This window comes from Parasteatoda tepidariorum, chromosome 9 (assembly GCF_043381705.1).
Source record: "Parasteatoda tepidariorum isolate YZ-2023 chromosome 9, CAS_Ptep_4.0, whole genome shotgun sequence".
NCBI lineage: Eukaryota > Metazoa > Arthropoda > Arachnida > Araneae > Theridiidae > Parasteatoda > Parasteatoda tepidariorum.
The window spans coordinates 16697323-16715723 of NC_092212.1; the positions used below are offsets into that span (position 1 = coordinate 16697323).

Sequence of the window (18401 nt, forward strand, 5' to 3'; positions counted from 1 at the left end):
AAGAACGCATTGGTGCGGCTTTACAAATCAGGGGCAGTGTGAAACTTTAAAATATTGGAACTAACTTGGTTAGATGTTTATCATATAATAAACATCGAATATTTGCAATTGAAAAAATGGTACTTCATTAGTTATTGCATGTGCTTCATTAGCGTAAAAGATGCATGCGTAAAAGATGCAAAAATCTGAATATTTAATTCAGTACCGGGATGCCACAAGCAACTAGAAATTTAAAAAGTTGTAGAAACTCAATTCATTTTTATTTTTTTACTATCTCTTTAATTATTAAATCGTAACTACCACTGAATTACATTTCAAATTGTTAACATTTAAATCAAAAACCTTCCTTGTATTTATATTCAATGGTCAACTTAAAAAAAAATGTTATAAAAAGTTGCCCATTTTAATCTCGTTTTATAAAATTTAGAATTTTATTAGTACCTACTTTTTTACAATCTTAGACAGCAGTGGCAACCTTGCCATTAATGCCTAGCCACAAAAAGTGGCATATATATGAATGATGCCTGAGTGATAGTTCATATTTTTTTTCTCCAAAAGGGATAATTCATTTTGCTACCTACCAATTTCACTGTAATAAAAACACCGTGAATTCACTTCAGATAAATAATAAGTAATTATATTATTAATATATTATCGTAGATGGCACGGCACTACTTTGTTGAGGCGAAATGAATCTTAATAATGAAACATGGTTAATACCAATTTTTTTCTTTTGTCATAAAGAAAAATCGTCCTTTTTAAGGCACGCTAAACACAAATGGGTTAAATTAGGGCCTTTGATTGATGCTATCCTTATATTTTGAAGTACGAATATATTCCAGAAATGCCAACTTTCTCAGGACAGCGCGGATAAATAGTTTTGAATGGTAGTCTTTTAATATAGGATTCTTGGTTTAGTAAATTAGATTTATAGGGTTTTTACTCACCACTGCTTCCAAAATAATTCAAACGTTTATGTGATCGGTCTCTTTGATGCGATTTAGCTGAGTTGAACGTTTTAAAAAGTCGGTAAAATTAGCCAAAAATCTGCAAATTTAAGTTTGTAGTTCTCTATCGTTTTTTAAAATAGTTTGTCTTGTCCGGAGCAGTTCACATATCTGATATTTTAAAAATTATGATTCATCGTTTTGCACAGTTTTTCACATTTGTAATTAATTTTAAAAGTAAAAGCTGTGTGTGTGATATATACATTTAAGCATTTTTTAAACGAAAAAAAATTTCAACATTTTTAGTTTTCATGAATCTGAAAATGTAAGGAGTTACCAACTGAAACAAAATAATCGCGTTACAATTCGAAATTCTACAAGCATTTCTGCTGCACAAATTTATCGCATTTAGTGCAATTTATTCGTCTTTATCGCTTTGGCTGCGGAATCTGTAACCAGAAATTATATAGAAAATTACAGTAATTTGCCGGTTAAGTAGCGAGCATGGTTGCCATCGACAACTTATTTCCCCAGTAATTCCTTTCTTTGCTCTCTATACGAAACGAAGTTGATGAATCAAAATTGAGCTGTAAGCCGTCACATTCTGAGTAGGGATACGAAAGGAATCATTTATATTCCAGAATAATCGATACAAGGCGACTAACTTCTATTTCGAAGAAACTACATGCTTAGATTGTGAGATGAATAACAGAGAGCAAATAGATCATAAACTAGTGAACTTATTTTACACAGAATAAGAATTTACAATTGGTTTTAAAAAACTAGCTGTTTTTCAAAATATTTAAAGTGGAATAGACAAATATAAAATTTAGGGTTTTACATTTACTGATTTTTGAACAATGTGCAAAAAAATAAACGAGCCCCGTGAATAACGTTTGTACAAATAATTGGATCTTTACGTTCTAGGACTCAATCTTAATAGTTCAAGGGGGTGATTTTAAATATGCTAATTAATACGCGATATTTTCAGTTACGAATACAATAATTAATAAGTGTTATTTTTAGTTGCACATACAATGTTTAATAAGTGTTATTTTTAGTTACAAATACAATAATTAATAAGTGTTATTTTTAGTTTGAAATACAATATTTAATAAGTGTTATTTTTAGTTACGAATACAGTAATTAATAAGTGTTATTTTTAGTTACGAATATAATAATTAATAAGTGTTATTTTTAGTTACGAATAAAATATTTTAAATTACGAAATGAGACACGAAAACGTACTTTTTCTGAATAAATATACCTTGCTCATACCTTCCAACTTATGAGGATTTTGAAAATAATTCTTTCTAGTGGTAGCGAACCAAAGTAGAAATTTTTAAAGCAAATGGATCTCTCATAAAACTTTTATCAGAACTTAAGAATCTAGCCATATGGCCTGCACTTTTATAAATAATAGTGGACAAGTTACGCTAAAATAAATTTTTTTTAAATATTAAGACATTAATTTTGCTACCGTCTGAAAAGAAGATTTCTGAAACTACGGAAATTCCGTAGCAGTTGGAGGGTATGCTTGCTTTCGATGGATTCATATTTCTGACCGCCAAAATATAGGGGGTATCCGCAATCTGGGAAATATGGTCTCAATAGTTTGGTCAGGAGAGCATATGAAAGTGTAGACCCTTTAATGTTAATTTTACGTGACAAAATGCAAAATTTAAGCAAAAACCGGGCAGAGAAATCAAATTTTAAGTATACAACTAATTTAAAATTCAATTTTTCAGAGACTATTCGACCGATTAAAATTATGCAAAAAAAAAATTCTATACCTTACCGTTCAAAATTTCTTCGACTAGTGTTAAGTAAAATAATAAATTTTTATTAAAAATTATTTTTTGTATGAAATTATCTTTGGATAAATGCCTTTTATGATTTGATGCAAAATTTTTTCAATTAGCTTAAATGAGTTCTCGAGACAAGGTGAAGTACGCAAGAAGTGAAATTATCATTAAGGTGTTCTAGTTTTGGACCACTTTCCTCACCAAATTTTCGGGACCATGCTTCACAAATTGCGGTTACCCACTATATTTTGTTGGTCAGAGATCTGAATCTATCGCAATAAAGGTATATTTATTCAGAGAAAGTGCGTTTTTGTGTCTGATTTCGTAACTTAAAACATTATGAGCACTAATTAATTAGCACATTTGAGGTCACCCCTTCGAACAATTAAGATTGAATTCTAGAACATGAGGATCTGATCATTAGATCAAAAGTTATTCAGCGTGTTCCGTTAATTTTTTTTGTGCACAGTGAAATAAATTTCAACCATGATGTAGTACATTATTAGTTTAAAAATAAGAACTTTCTAAAAATATATATCTGGAGATTACAACTTGCTCCGGACAGCAAATATATATTTTAAAGTGGTAGTTATCAAATGTGATTCTCGATTTAATAAATCCAATTTGGTAGATTTTTATCCACCACTATTTCTAAATAATTTGTAGGCTTATATAATTCACCACTTAATTGTTATTATTTCGTGCTGCATCAATCAAAGAGCAGGCAGAAAGAGTCAAGTATTTGCAAAATTTACTATGTAGTTATTTATAGATTTTTTTAATTATTTGGTATGTCCGGAACAGTTGGCATCTCTGAATATAGCCTTTTCTCATGGAACGAAAGCGTAGTATATACAAATTGTCCACCAATAGAAAAGACTATGATCTAAAATGTATTTTTTTACATAAAATAATTGCTTTTTTGGCCGATTTTTTTCAAAAAATCTGTGCGTTAAGGGGTTAAATATATTGCTGTAAAGACACAGAGTGTCAAATAATTCATGAAAGGAGTAATTTTTAATAGAAATGCTTATTCTAATACTACTAATTTTTGAACTTTGCATTGATTTATTTAGCTTATTAAATCTTACCTAACCCTTAATCTGCATTTTCTGTAAAAAATTTATTTTTATATTTAATGTGATGGCGATGAATTTTTTTTAAACTTTTCGTGGACTCTGTCAAAAATTTGAGCAATATTAACATGTTCACGTCGGGAAAAGTGAAAATACTGGTACGGGAAAAGAGAAAATACTGGTAGAAGAACTATTTCAATATTAGATAATATTCGGGAGGAGTTAATCTATTTTCAACAATAACAATTCACTGTAAGGAAATTTATCACGGAACTTGAACTGGAGTAGAGAACAAAGTGCCTGTCCGCGAAGCGGACAATTGCATACCTGCCAACTTTTAATACTGTCGAAAATGATTTTCCCCAGTGGTAGTAATATGGAATGTAAATTACAATTTTAGGAAGAAACATACGTTGTATTTTGTGAGGACTTCTGCAGACTATCATAACAGTATTTTATATTTATATATATACTTTATTTTTTTAAAAATAGTGGTGATCATAAAGATTATAAATTTAGTTTACAAATGCGAGAAATATATATAAAGCATGCATTTTACTACCACTTTAAATATAGAAATAAAATTTTACGCCAAAAGCGTAAAAGTTGGCAGGTATGCAATTGACTTCTAAATCTGAGGTAATGCCCGTGGGCGCCTGTAATGATATCAAATTAATCATGGCGAAGATGCGATTCAATATAAAAATTGCATCCGTTAAAAACAATTGGTAGTTATGGATTTTTATTATTCCCAGAAAAATGCTAAAAAATGAACTGTATTGTTACCAGTTTTTACTCCGGTGCTCTGCCAAGATGAGACAATCTAGCGTGACCCACCGGTGGGTTACCCCGGCGTGAACGTGTTAAAGAAAAAATAGAGTTTTTTTTTATTGTTTCAACACTGTCAGGTATGAACATTGTAGCAACACATTGTATTCAACACATTGTAGCATACTTTTTAACATAACTTTCGTGCTTAAGACAGCAATTTGTAATAATTTCGTATTTAAATCACATGCCAGTTATAACAAGAACTAGCATTTATTTACAAGGAAGTAAATGCAGGTAAATACCTATAACAAAAAGTGTTATTTTTTTTTATATATATTAATTTTTAAAAATAAAGCTGGAAAGATATATTGCAAGTTTTTACGGATTTGTAATTCATTAGTTCTTAATAAAATTGTAACTTTTTTCTTCTTGTTTGATTTATTTTTATCCTCTACTTTTCACGGCTTAGACTTTTTCTTTTCTCCTCATTAAATTGTCCAAATTAAACAAATTTCGAATCTTACCTAAAGCATCATCCCGTGCTTCAATTTTTACATTTGGACCACAAAGTTCTTGCATCCGAAATTAAATAGATAATAACGAATTATAGATATCAGATTATTACATTTATATTATTTTATTTAAATTATTTACTTTAGTTATTGAATGTGAAATTTCTTACTTCCAGGTTTTTTTTTTATAACTCAATTTTAAGCAACTTGCAATATTCGAAATTTTTGAAATAGCCATGAAAATTGTAACTTTTAACAGATATTAATTTTTATTTCGTTTTGAAATTTAATTTGTTTTTGTAATAATTATGAATAATTCGACATATAATTTATGGTGGTAGTTACGATTTAATAATCAAAGGGATAAGAATAAATAAATAAAAATGAATTGAGCATCTACCACTAATTACATTTTCAGTATCATGTGGCATCCTTACAATTTAGTTCCCAATTTATATTAACAACTTCGGTTTATACATCACCTCCTACATAAGAAAGCCTCCACACGGTTTCTTATAAGTAGTCTGCGCAGATTGAAGAAAAAAGCGAACCACTTGTGAGCATGAACCAAAATTCTATTTTAAAAGTACTTCAGAGAAATTTATCATATATATTTGAGAATTGAATATCATATATATTTGAGAATTGAATCTGTAGTGGCTGACAAGTAAATAAGACAAACTAATTATATTCATAAATTAAAGAAATTTTTAGACATATATTTCCTACCACTTTCTAATTTTTAATGCGTTTCATTTTAAATGGTTCTTTAACTATTGGTTTACCTTCATAGTGGTCTTATCGGACTACCTACAAAAAACCGTGTGGAGGCTTTCAGTAACAGGAGGCGTTGGTTTATATCAATTTTACTTTTTTTTAAAAATGAATATTAAGTTTTTTTTTATTATAAAATAAAAAAAATCTTAATCTCGGTGGCCACAATCTGAAAAACTTTATAACAGTGGTGAAAAACGTTTCATAAGGTTGTCGCAAATTTTACAAACTTTAATTTTACGTCAGTTTTAGAAATTTATTTTATTAGTTATAACGCAAATATTCCGTTGGAAAAACATGTTTATTCTAAAAAAATTCTTTAATAATATTTATATAATTTTGACTGGTGAGTAATTTTTTAAAAAAAATTGTTGATATGTTTCTTACGAAATTAATTTATTCTTGACATTTAAGAAAACTTAACATTAAAGACTACTAAAGAAGTTTCCTTAGTTAAAGAAAACATATTCCCTATTGGTAGCAAAGGGAATGCAGGGATTCCAATTATTTTCCTTTTAGCAAAATTTTTTAAAAAGTGTTAGACAATTAAAAACTAAAGCTTCAAGAATTTTTGGTAATTTTGTCAACGATTTGAAAGCTTTACGACGAGAGAGCTGGAAAAAAGTTGCGTAACACATAAACTTCTGAAGCATTTAACATGATTTGGTGTGTGAAATAATTTCAAATAAAACTTACAAAGCAAGGAATAATACATTGACACATGGACTTAGCTACCATAACAAGACATTTTCTCTAAAAGCACAGAAAGTTTGCATCCCCCCCGGTAATTTAATAATTTTTAATAAATTTAAAATAAATGAATACCTTACCACTGGATATAAATAATTTAATCAGACATATAAAAGATTTGTTTAGTAATCAGCCAATTTTTAAAAATTCTATTTTTTATAAAAATTTCTTCTTTAGTTTATTACCACTGGGAAAATTAATCTTCAATCGTTGGAGAGTATACTTATTGATTTAAGAATAAACTATGAACTACATTTCAAGGCTAAAAGTAACAATTGCGTGAGCTAACACATACAGAAGTATACATCTTTCTTTCACAAATAGAGTAATATTGTCGTTCTTTGTCGGTTAAGACTGACCGTGGGTGGATACTAGAACCCTTTTGGTCGAGCCCATAATATCCATCTCAACATTCTTGAAAGTTACTTATATGCTTAATGAAAGAGCTTTGGCGTGTATATTGAAAAACCAAAGCCGATGACCGGTTAATAGTTTCGGAACAGAGGTGAGGTCGACGTGAAAGTTACAGTTTTGGGAAATAAAAATATTATTAACAATTACCCGAAACACTATGATTTGCATGAATTTCGGAGGGCGGGATATGGCGTGGGTTGGAAAATTCTTCTTGTTTTATTTTTGTCTTGTTATGGTACCATTAAACCACCTGCTTTATGGTTTGAAGAAACTATGAAAGCGAGTGAGATAAAGGGTAATATTTGCGTATGAATATGTTTTTCGAAGCTTTATTCTAGATATTTCAGCCATATTTCATGTAAATACAATACCTCTATGCATGTCTGCCAACTTTTATAACTTTTTTTTTGAGGAAGGGGAGGGTTCAGAACTATTTTAACCAATAAATAAAGAATAAATTTAAAATTATTTTAACCAATTTTTATTCTTTCCTTTGCCAATTATTCTTGGTACCAGCCTGTAGGCTCTAGCCGATTCATCTGATATGAGAACAATAGAAAATAAAAACTTGGTATGAAATAAACTAATATGGGAGGACAATCATGAAATTTAAACGACGGAAAAGTTATACGCAGAGTCACAGGTTTGGTATATATGATTTGAATAACACATGATGTAAATAACATTAAGATGCACTATTAACACGTTGAATTTCAAACTAAATTTGCAAATATTAGACAAATTTTGCCAGTTTTTTAAAAAGTTTAGTATGACGTAAGTAGGAAAAGTGGTGAATTATATAAGCTTACGAATTGCTTAGAAATAGTGGTGGATAAAAATTTACCGAATTGAATTTATTAAACCAAGAATTACAGTTAATAAACTACCACTTGAAAATATTTATTCGTTGTCCGGGGGCAAGTTGGCATTTCTGTGTATAGAAATAAGCGTTCGACAGAGTATGGCATACTGGTCTTATATATAAAATGATACAGCAAAATATTCCTGATGATCTTGTTCATATTATTAATAATTATTTAATCAATAGAACATTTCAAATTAAAATTAATGACCATTTCTCTACAAGGAGAAAAATACAAGCAGGCGTACCACAAGGCTCTATTCTGGGGCCCATTCTCTTCCTAATATACTGCTCAGACTTCCCAGTTAACAGGGGANTAAATAACTACAAAGTAAATTTTGAAAATATTTGACTAATTTCACAAGCGTTTTAAAAGGTCTAGCATGACAATATTACATTAAAGTGGTGAATTATATAAGCCTACGAATTATTTAGAAATAGTGGTGGATAAAAATCTTCCAAATTGAATTTATTAGAGCAAGAATCACAATTGATAAACTACCACTTTAAAATATATATTTGCTGTCCGGAGCTCGTTGACATCTTTGATGTTACTTTCTTGTACACATTTTCACACTGCATTGCTTAAATGTATAGTAGTCTCTGACGTAGAAATATTTTTTATTATATATTAAATTAAATTAAAGGTTTTTGGATATAATTAATAAAATTAATAATTATAACATTAAATTAATTTTTATATATTTTAAAATTAATTATTTTAAATGATAAAACTTATAAGAGCTAAATATCGTTTGCTGACTCTAAGTAGAAGCGATCTTTTGTGTCATTCATCACTTTAGCATGCCTGCCAACTCTTCCGGATTTTCCGCAAGATTTTATATTCATATTTAAAGTGGTAGCAAATATATACTATTTTTTCTTTTATAAACTTAATTTTTAAATGATTTTGATCACCACTATTCTTACAAAAATTAAGCACATATATCAACATGCGTTACTATCATGGTTGTCAACTTAAGTTTTTTCAAATGCAACGTATTTGCTTGCTTAAAATTGAAGTTTTAATTTCATTTTAATACCACTGGGGAAAATGATAATGGAAGGGATTAAAAGTTGGCAGGTATGCTTTAGTTTTAAATTATAAACATTTTAAAACTTTCAGATTAAAATATAGATATTTATGAAATTATTATGTTATGGTTAACATTAATGTCTTGTTTCTTTAAAATAAATTGCCAACATAAAATAATAGTAAGTCTTTATCTTTTTGGAAAAAAAATTATAACTTTGGCCCTTTATAAATAAAATTAAGTTTTGGAAAATGGCTCCGAAGTTGAAGAATCATATCAAGTAAATGTATAAGATGATTTGTTCTATTAAATAAAAAGTGGCAAAAATATATTTATTTGAATTCTACTTTTGTATCTAATTAATAATACCATTTTCTTTATATCCGACCAGAAGAAATCTTCATGTAAAGAAAGAAATAGGAAGAAATAAATGATCGAGAAGAGATAAATATAAATTTTTGAAAAGAAATAGGAAGTAAATGTCTGAAGAATACAATAATTTAGATGACATACGAGTATATGAAACGGTTCCTTCTTTTTTTTCTCTTTTTTTTTTACGAATATGTTAAGAAATTTGAAACTTTGTAAAATGAACTATGACGTTGAGAAGTTTCATTTACGACTAAATGAAGGTTTTAAGAATTGCACAGCTGCAATCGATTATTATGTGTTGTAATTCAGTATGGTTGTTTGAAATATAAGCAAACAAATCTTGGAAAAATGTGAGACATTAAAGTAGTGTGTAATTGTTTTACTACTGAAGTTTTATAGTTCAAAAATGTGTAAACATAAATAAAAAGATCATATTAAAAACTCTAATCCTCTTAAATACCACAACAGCATACCTGCCAACTTGTACGGATGTTGAAAAAGATTTCACAAAGTGGTAGTAAAACGATAAATAAGTTAGCAGGGCTAAAAAATACTACGCTTTTTGCAAAATATTTCATTGAGTGGTAGACCATTAACACGTTGACGCCGGATGTTGCTCCTGAAAGCGGGACGGAAAAGAGAAAATACTGGTAGAAGAACTATTTCAATATTAGATAATATTCGGGAGGAGTTAATCTATTATCAACAATAACAATTCACTGTAAGGAAATTTATCACGGCGAAGAAGGAATTCAATATAAGAATTGCATCCGTTAAATACAATTAGTTGTTATGGATTTTTATAATTCCCGGAAAAAAACTAAACAATGAAATTTATTTGTCACCAGTTTTTACTCCATTGCGCCGCCCGATGAGACAATCTAGAGTGACCCACCGGTGGGCCACCCCGGCGTGAACGAGTTTCCATAAATTGAATCAGATTGAATTTTCTGGAAATTTCTTTCTCAAAGTTAAAACGAATGTTTAAATGATTAAGAATTGGGAAGTAATAAAACATGTTCTCGTTGTACTTTCATTAATTATAAGCTTAATTTTTTATGATGTGAGCAGTACTGTAGAAATTACGTGTGTCGTTAATTAAGTTAGATTATTAATTATTGACACACTGAATGAAATTTTTAAACACATTTAAAACTGGAAGTAATTTTTTTGTTGTAAGAATGAATGGAATCTTTTTAGGGGAATAGTAAAAAATTTAAGAACTAAATAGAGGGGACTCAAACTACCCTCCAACTTTTACGTATTCAAAGAAATATTTTCGTGTGATAATGAAATGCCATTGGACATTCAATCAAAATTTGAAGAGCTTAGTCAACGCCTCCTACAACTGAAAGCCTCCACATGGTTTTTTTATAGGTAGTCCGATCAAACCACAATGAAAGTAGACCAGTTTACGAAAGAGCCGCCCTTTAATAGAAAATCTAGTAAAAATAAGAGAGTGGTAGCAAATATATATCTAAAATTTTTTTAAATTTATGAATATGATTGGTTTGTCTTATTCACTTGTCTACCACTACAGATTCAATTCTCAAATATATATGACACATTTCTCTCAGTCAACTTTAAAATAGAATATGGGTTCCATGCACACAACCGGTTCACTTTTTAAATAGTCTGCCCGGACTACTTATAAAAAACCGTGTGGAGGCTTTCTGATGTAGGAGGTGATGGCTTAGTGCATGAACCAGGCAAGTGACGTTTTCAGAGTGGCTATAATCAGGGCAAGAGGGAAAAAAGTGGTATCCAAACTTTTAGATTTATTAGAAAGTGGAGCTAATAATTCTTCCCTTATTTTATTTGTCGCAATTTAATTAAAAATAATATTTATGAAAGCAAACTCAAAACTAATGTGAAAGAGTTACGTTAAAATTGAAGTGAAAGCAAAATAATTCTGTGACATTAACCCGTTTTGTCCCGAGTTCATATATTGAAATAATACAAAAAGTCGTTTTATGGAGAAAGTGGTATAAGATATTTTCGAAATTAATTGTTTTTTCTACTGTTAGGGCATTTAAAAAGTCTTTGATAGATCAAAAAGTACTTGCTCCTTATAATTCTAGATATATCCTGAAAATGTAATTTCACTCATCAAATAAACTCTTCATTTATGATCTGATACCTACTCTAAAAACAGTTTTACTCATATGAAGTAGTAGCAGTGCACGATCGCTTGCTGAAAAAACAAAGTTTAATTTTACAAATTATTTTTTACCAGATTTTTAAGTATGTAATGATAGCAACTTAGAATTTAAAATCAATGCAACGATGGCAACTTTTTTCTTCGGAAATAGAATACCAAGAAATAGAATATTTCCTATTATTCTTCGTGGCAATGTAAAGTTTTTGAAACTAACAAAAAATGGCAGCACCATTTTTCCTCGAAAAGTAAAAGAAGCATCGGTGAATGAAAATGAAACAGCCAACTGGAAACAACTACGGCCGATGAGGGCGTTTCATTCTCCTCGGCATGCTCGACAACCCCTGACTCGCGTGCAAGTCGTCTGCCGCCTCCAAAACATCGTCTGCTAGCATCTCTCTCCGATCATTCTCACACTCGGGATGAGCTTGCAACGTTGGGAACGTCGGCGCTTTTCCAATGTGATCACAACAACACGTGGTTAACATTCAAACTTTTATATTCTTCATTTTTGTATTTATCTAGTACCAGTTCTTATTTTTAAATATTTAAAATAAATATATTTCAAAAAACGATAAATTCACGATTAAATATCAAAATAGCAACTATAAAGATATGAAGTATGCCACTATTGTGAGATGTTTTCTAAAAGTTTTTCATTGGAGCGTGAAGTAATAAAATTGCTTAAAGGATTAAAAAGAACAGTGCGGAATTATACGAGGGTAATAGTGAAAGGTAAATTTTAGAAATACATTTCACACTAATGTAAGATCAGATTAAGTCTAATTAATTATAAGGTCAGATTAAGACTAATTAATTATATAAGAGAAGTCTAATTAATTATATTTATTGTAATTAAATCTAAAGTAGGAAATAAGCATGTAAAATTTTAATTTAATCGACTTTAATACTAATTAATTAATTTTAATACTAATAACGGTTTCAAGGATGTCAAAATTCAATTTAATTACCTTTAATTAATTACTTATAACACTAATGTAGGTTTAAAGTATGTCAAAATTCAAATTAATTACTTTTAATACTAATTAATCACTTTTAATATTAAAGAAGGCTTAAAGTTTGTAAAAATTCAAATTAATTACTTTTTATGCTAATTAATAACTTTTAGTACTAATGTAAGTTTAAAGTATGTGAAGGTTCAAATTAATTGCTTTTAATACTCATTAGTTACTTTTAATACTAATAAAGGGTTAACATATATAAAAATTTGAATTAATTACGTTAACTACATTTAAAAAATAGCTGGTATAAAGCCTGAAAAATTTAAACGAATTTGAAATTTAGTTGTTAATTCAACCTGCTAATATAAATTTTATGACTCTATTTAATGCAGAGAAAAAAATGAAAGAAAAGAAATGAATATGTTTGAGTAAATTGGTTAACTACACAAGTTCATAAAAATATGAATAAAAATTTTAATTAATTGAAAGATATTATAAGATATAGTGAAAAAATTTAATCAATATTAAGGCTTTTTCATAAAAATGATTAAATACTAAAATATTAATAAACTTTATGAGAAGTTATAATAGAAAACTACAGTAGAAAACTATAGTAGAAAACTACATGTTTTGAAATTTACATATAGAAGGGATCAGGTTTTAAAAATTTAGCTATTTTAAAAAAAAAACAAATTTATGCAATTCCATTTAGAAATGAACATTGCCACCTCGTTATGATTAGTAAAGAATACATTAAATAAGCGGATTCCTTAAAATTTATTATTTCGACTTATGAATTAAATTAATGATATTGTACATAAATTAACAAAACAAAAATAAATTTATATAGTTTACGTTCTTACAAGAAGTATGCGTTAGAAATATTTATGTATTTTCTTTTGATAAAGGCATTTTATTAAAAAATTTATTGTTAGAAAATAGTGATTGCGTTTATTAATTAATTAAGTTTGATACATAGTTATCACAAATTAGGAAGAAATAAGAAATTTTTTTTCTTCTATTATTAGAAAAAGACAAAAATTAAGAAAAAATTAGCTACTAACAATTAAAAGTAAAAAACTAAAAAACCTTCATTATACAGTGCTCCGGAATTTTAAATCTTGATATATTTATTATTAAACAAAAAACTGAACATATGCTACATCTATGTTTTAGATTATAATAATTAAACTTGTTTCGCTCACACAATCCTAAATTAATACGATATAAATTGGCAATTTCTTTAAAAAAAACATGTTGCTCAACATGAACAAATTATAAAATCTCCAAAATCAGATAAAGAATGTTCCTAAATTTGTTCAAGAAATCATAAAAACATGAATCAAAATATGAAATTTGTCAACCACATCACTTGATAAACATGAGTGACGTCATCGCACCAATCGTTGCTGACACTGACGAATTATCGTCAGGGGATTGTCAGCAACCCGTGCTTAATGTGCCACCCATTATGGACATCGTGACCCAAGAAGCCCCTAATGGACCCCTAATTGAAGGAGTTGAACTCCTGGAAAGAAATGGCAATGAAGGAGCTCAAGTTCGAAAAACTCGATCCGGAGCATCTAGTTCTGGATCTTCCACAAAACCTTCTTTGTCCAGCAGGCTGGACAATCTAAAGATTTCAACTATCCGGCAACATTATTATCCGGAAGGTGGATGGGGCTGGGTCATTTGTGGTTGTGCTTTTGCTATTAATATGCTGACAAGTGGATTATTACTATCTTATGGAATTTTATACCAAGAAGTGTTGAAGGAATTTGGCGAAGAACATGCAGAAAAAGCGAGTAAGTAATAATTTTGTTTAAATTTTTTTTGTTCGTAAAAGTATGTGAAATGCAAATACGTATAAATTGTCTATCCTTCAAATGAAATTAGAAACAAGTTTGCTTCCTTGAATGCTTATAAAGGTTTTCTCGGATTTAAAGACGTTTATAAAAATTGATATTTCTCAAAAGTCAATGATATCGCAAGAGCTAAGAATTTAAAAGAAAGGTTCAGGGTATATAGATATTGCACTTAATAAAATGGGTCATGACATCGGTTTTTGTAAAAAAAAAAAAAAAAAAAAAATAACTAANAAAAAAAAAAAAAAAAGAACTAAGATTCTTATGGGGAGCACTAAAATGTTTTTGTGTATAAGAATTTGGAAATCTTTGTAAGTGTCATCCTATAGGGAAACATCAGGAACAGTTTGATGTGAAATTTTTTGAGTTAATAAGTGCATGTTTAGACATAAACATAACGATTTTGCAGTTGGCAATACGATGTTGCTACGTATTGTGCTGTGCTTTTTAGCGGAAATTCCGGTAAACGCCAATGGTAATACCAAAAAGAAAAAAAAACGAAAAAAAAAAAAAACAGATTGGAGTAACGATAAAAAAATATACCCTATATATTGCCTCAAGCTCTTTAAATAGTCGTAATGAAAATAGTAACGATAGTGCAACACGCACTTTAGATTATAATAAGTTATGATATTATGAATAATAACTCATGAATTTATTCATGAAATATCTATGATGAATTCATGAAATGTATCATAAATTCATGAAATGTATAATTCATGAATATTATGAATAATGAATTATTATTATTCCTGAATTTATCGATAGCATAAGAATAATTTATTATAATATGTAATTAGTAATAATACTTATACTATATATTAAGTAATATTATAAGTATAATATAATTACATATTCATAACCTATATATTCATGACTACTATACATGAATTATTATTCATGCACTATCATTCATGAATTTATCGATAATATAAGAATAATCTAAATAATGCTATGGAATTTCTATTTACGGTAATTTGTGAAAGAATCGACTTCTTAAGAAAATATATGTAAGATTATATAATAATAATGATAAATATATTGTCTTCATATAATCGTAACGAAAATGATGACAGTTCAAGAAGCGTTTTAAATTATAATACTTAATTATTCATGACTACTATTCATGAATATTATTCACGCACTATTATTCATGAATTTATCGACAACACAAGAATAATACAAATAAAGCTATGGCATTTCGATTTACCGTAATGTGTTAAATAATCGACTTCTTATGGAAAAACATTTAAGATCGCCAACATTTTAAAGATTTTACTTCTTAAGAAAATACATGTAGGATTTCCAACATTTAAAATGAAATGCATAAGGTCTTGTATAGTCTAAAAAAAGTGCATTAAATCTACCATAACATGAAGAAAAAAATGTATGAAATGCATGCATCTACACCACTCTATAAATTGCTTGAAACTTTCTGTGATTTAAAGAAAAATAATAATTTATCACATTTTCTTTAAAAATTGCATTAAATGTTTCATAAGATAAAAATTAATAATTGTGGAAACACTTCCTATAACCCAAAGTAAGCAGACTTTCTTTTCGCAGTAAAAGTTTAGGAAGATTTTACTTGGCTGAACTGTTGGCACAATTTGAAATTTTCTTGAAGCTTTTAGGTCATTTTTAGAAAATAGAAGAGTTAAAAACTTATTTTTACCTTTAATACCAGCAGATTTAAATAAAATAAAATAGAAATTTATATTACATTAAAATTCTTTTTTAATTATAACGGTATTGGCAAAAGAGCCTAAAAATTATATAACGGTGCAACACTAAAATTTTAAATATATTATTCAAAAAGGAAAAAAAAACAACCCTTACGTGAATATAATCACATTAATGTTAATTAGATTTTCAATAATGTATTTTGTGCATAGTATGGCCACCTTATACTTTATATGTACATTGATCGACTAGTTCACTTGTATGCATATTTGATACAATTGGGAGCGGCTTAATTAATATTTGGACTCGAATGCTTGATTTTATACAGTTAATTTTGTTTTTCTCGAGGTAAGGAAAGGTGAGAATAATTTTACCCTGGAGTCACGTTTTTGAAATGTTATAAATTACTGATGCTGAAAACAAATTTCATGAGCCGACAAGATTGATATTTTACAATTCATCAGAGTATAAAATGAATTTATCAAAAATTGTTGTTGACGTATTTAATATTGATTTCTCTTAGATTTATCAGTAACATAATAAAATTTTTATTCTGCCACTGATTTAAAATAATTTATAATTTAACTCATTTGATAAATACAACGAGATTTCCGATTGCAGAAATTTGAAGTTGTAATTTAAATTATTTTTTAAGTATGAATGGAATATTTAATGGCCTCTCATGGATTTTCAGATCATCAATTCGTAGTCTGTTTATTATATTGCTGACAAAGGTTTTCAAATCAGATGCACTGGTAGTATTAAGATCACTTATGTTCCAGTTTAGAAATTTATAAATTGAATTGATAGATTATGATAATAGTAATTTAATTTGCGATAGGACTTTTTAAATATACAAAATTAAAAATTGGATTTAACCACTTAATCACAGATTTTTTGAAAAAAAAACAGGCCGAAAAAAAAAAAAATCATTTTTTTGTGTAAAAAAACACATTTTAGAACATTGTCTTCCATTTTGGTGGACAATTTTGATATACTGCACTTTTGTTCCATGGAAAAAGGCTATATTCAGAGATGCCAACTGCTCCGGACACGCCAAAATAATTTTAAAAAAAATTGTGAACAACTACAAAGTAAACATTGCAAATATTTGACTATTTATGCTTGTTTTTTAAAAAGTTCTAGCATGTCAAAAGTACTAAAAAAGTGGTGAATTTTATAAGCCTACGAATTATTTAGAAATAGTGGTGGATAAAAATCTACTAAATTGAATTTATTAAACCAAGAATCACAATTGATAAACTACCACTTTAAAATATTTATTTGCTGTCCGGAGCAAGTTGGCATCTCTGTATATTTTATTCTTGAATAAATAAGTGCTATAGCATGCAATCCTATGTAAATGAGAAACATCAATAAACGATTTTTTTTTCTTAGCTTTCACATTGTTATTTTCAATTCTTGATTAAATTTGAGTGTGAAAAATTATAGCAGCATAAAATACAACGCCGCTCGAATTATCTCGAATGTGTACAGTTTGGACTGTTTAGCGTGCTCGAAATAACTCGAGGACATAAGTTAAGGGGTTAATAATGGCATGACAAACTTTTTTCTGTTGTCACTAATTTAACCTTTTTCTTATGGCTGGTACAACTGATGGTCCAGAATAGCAGGGGCTATCAGGTGCCGTAAGCAAAATTTTAACATAATTTATAGAGTTGCCAACTACTACGCTTTTTGCAAAATATTTTGCAGAAATGGTAGACAATTAAAAGCTAAAGCTTACAGAATTTTTTTTAATTTTGTCAACACTTTAAAAGTCGCACCTTAAGAAAGATGTAACAAAGTGGCGTCTCACGTGAACTTTTGAATTATTTGCATGTAGTAGCATGGAAAATAACTTTAAATTAAATTTTGAAAACAAAAAATCTTACATTTTAACATACATATAGTTACAACTAAAAGAAATTTTCCTGAAAAGCTTAGAATGTTGCCAGCCCTGAATTTATAACTTATCTGATAAAAACGAACTTTCCGAATAAAAAAAATCTGTGATTAACATTTAAATTATTTATTAATAATTCAATAGAATACTTGTCTTTCATTGTACTGCAGATTATCAATTCACAATCAAAGCGTTACATTATTGACAATAGTTATCAAGTCATATACACCAGTTTACCTTTAAAAAGCAGCAAATTTTGATTGAAAATTTTAGATGGTCAGTCATGGCCGGGATAGCCTAGTCGGTAGGGCACTGGGCCAGTGTCCGAGAGTTCGGGGGTTAAAACCCCGCTGGCCGAAGATTCCCCGTGTAGTAAAATGGTGACTGATGCACGTTAAATCTATCGAATCGCAAAGTCCTCCATGTTCCCACAACAAATCAATACCTCTTGGGGTACTGGATTGGAGATGGACCGTTCTCTGATTCAGGTCAAAATTACGGTCTGTGTAT

The 18401-nt window shown here is 28.7% G+C and overlaps 1 protein-coding gene across 1 annotated transcript in view; it reads left to right on the forward strand.

Moving 5' to 3' along the window:
- Window positions 1-11809: 11809 nt before the first annotated feature.
- Window positions 11810-18401, forward strand: part of LOC107449530 (monocarboxylate transporter 10) — a 182777-nt gene continuing 176185 nt past the window's right edge. Inside the window, exon 1 of the mRNA XM_016065084.4 lies at window positions 11810-14242. Coding sequence (XP_015920570.2) covers window positions 13819-14242 — 424 coding nt within the window. The 5' untranslated portion in view covers window positions 11810-13818. The remainder of the gene's footprint in view (window positions 14243-18401) is intronic.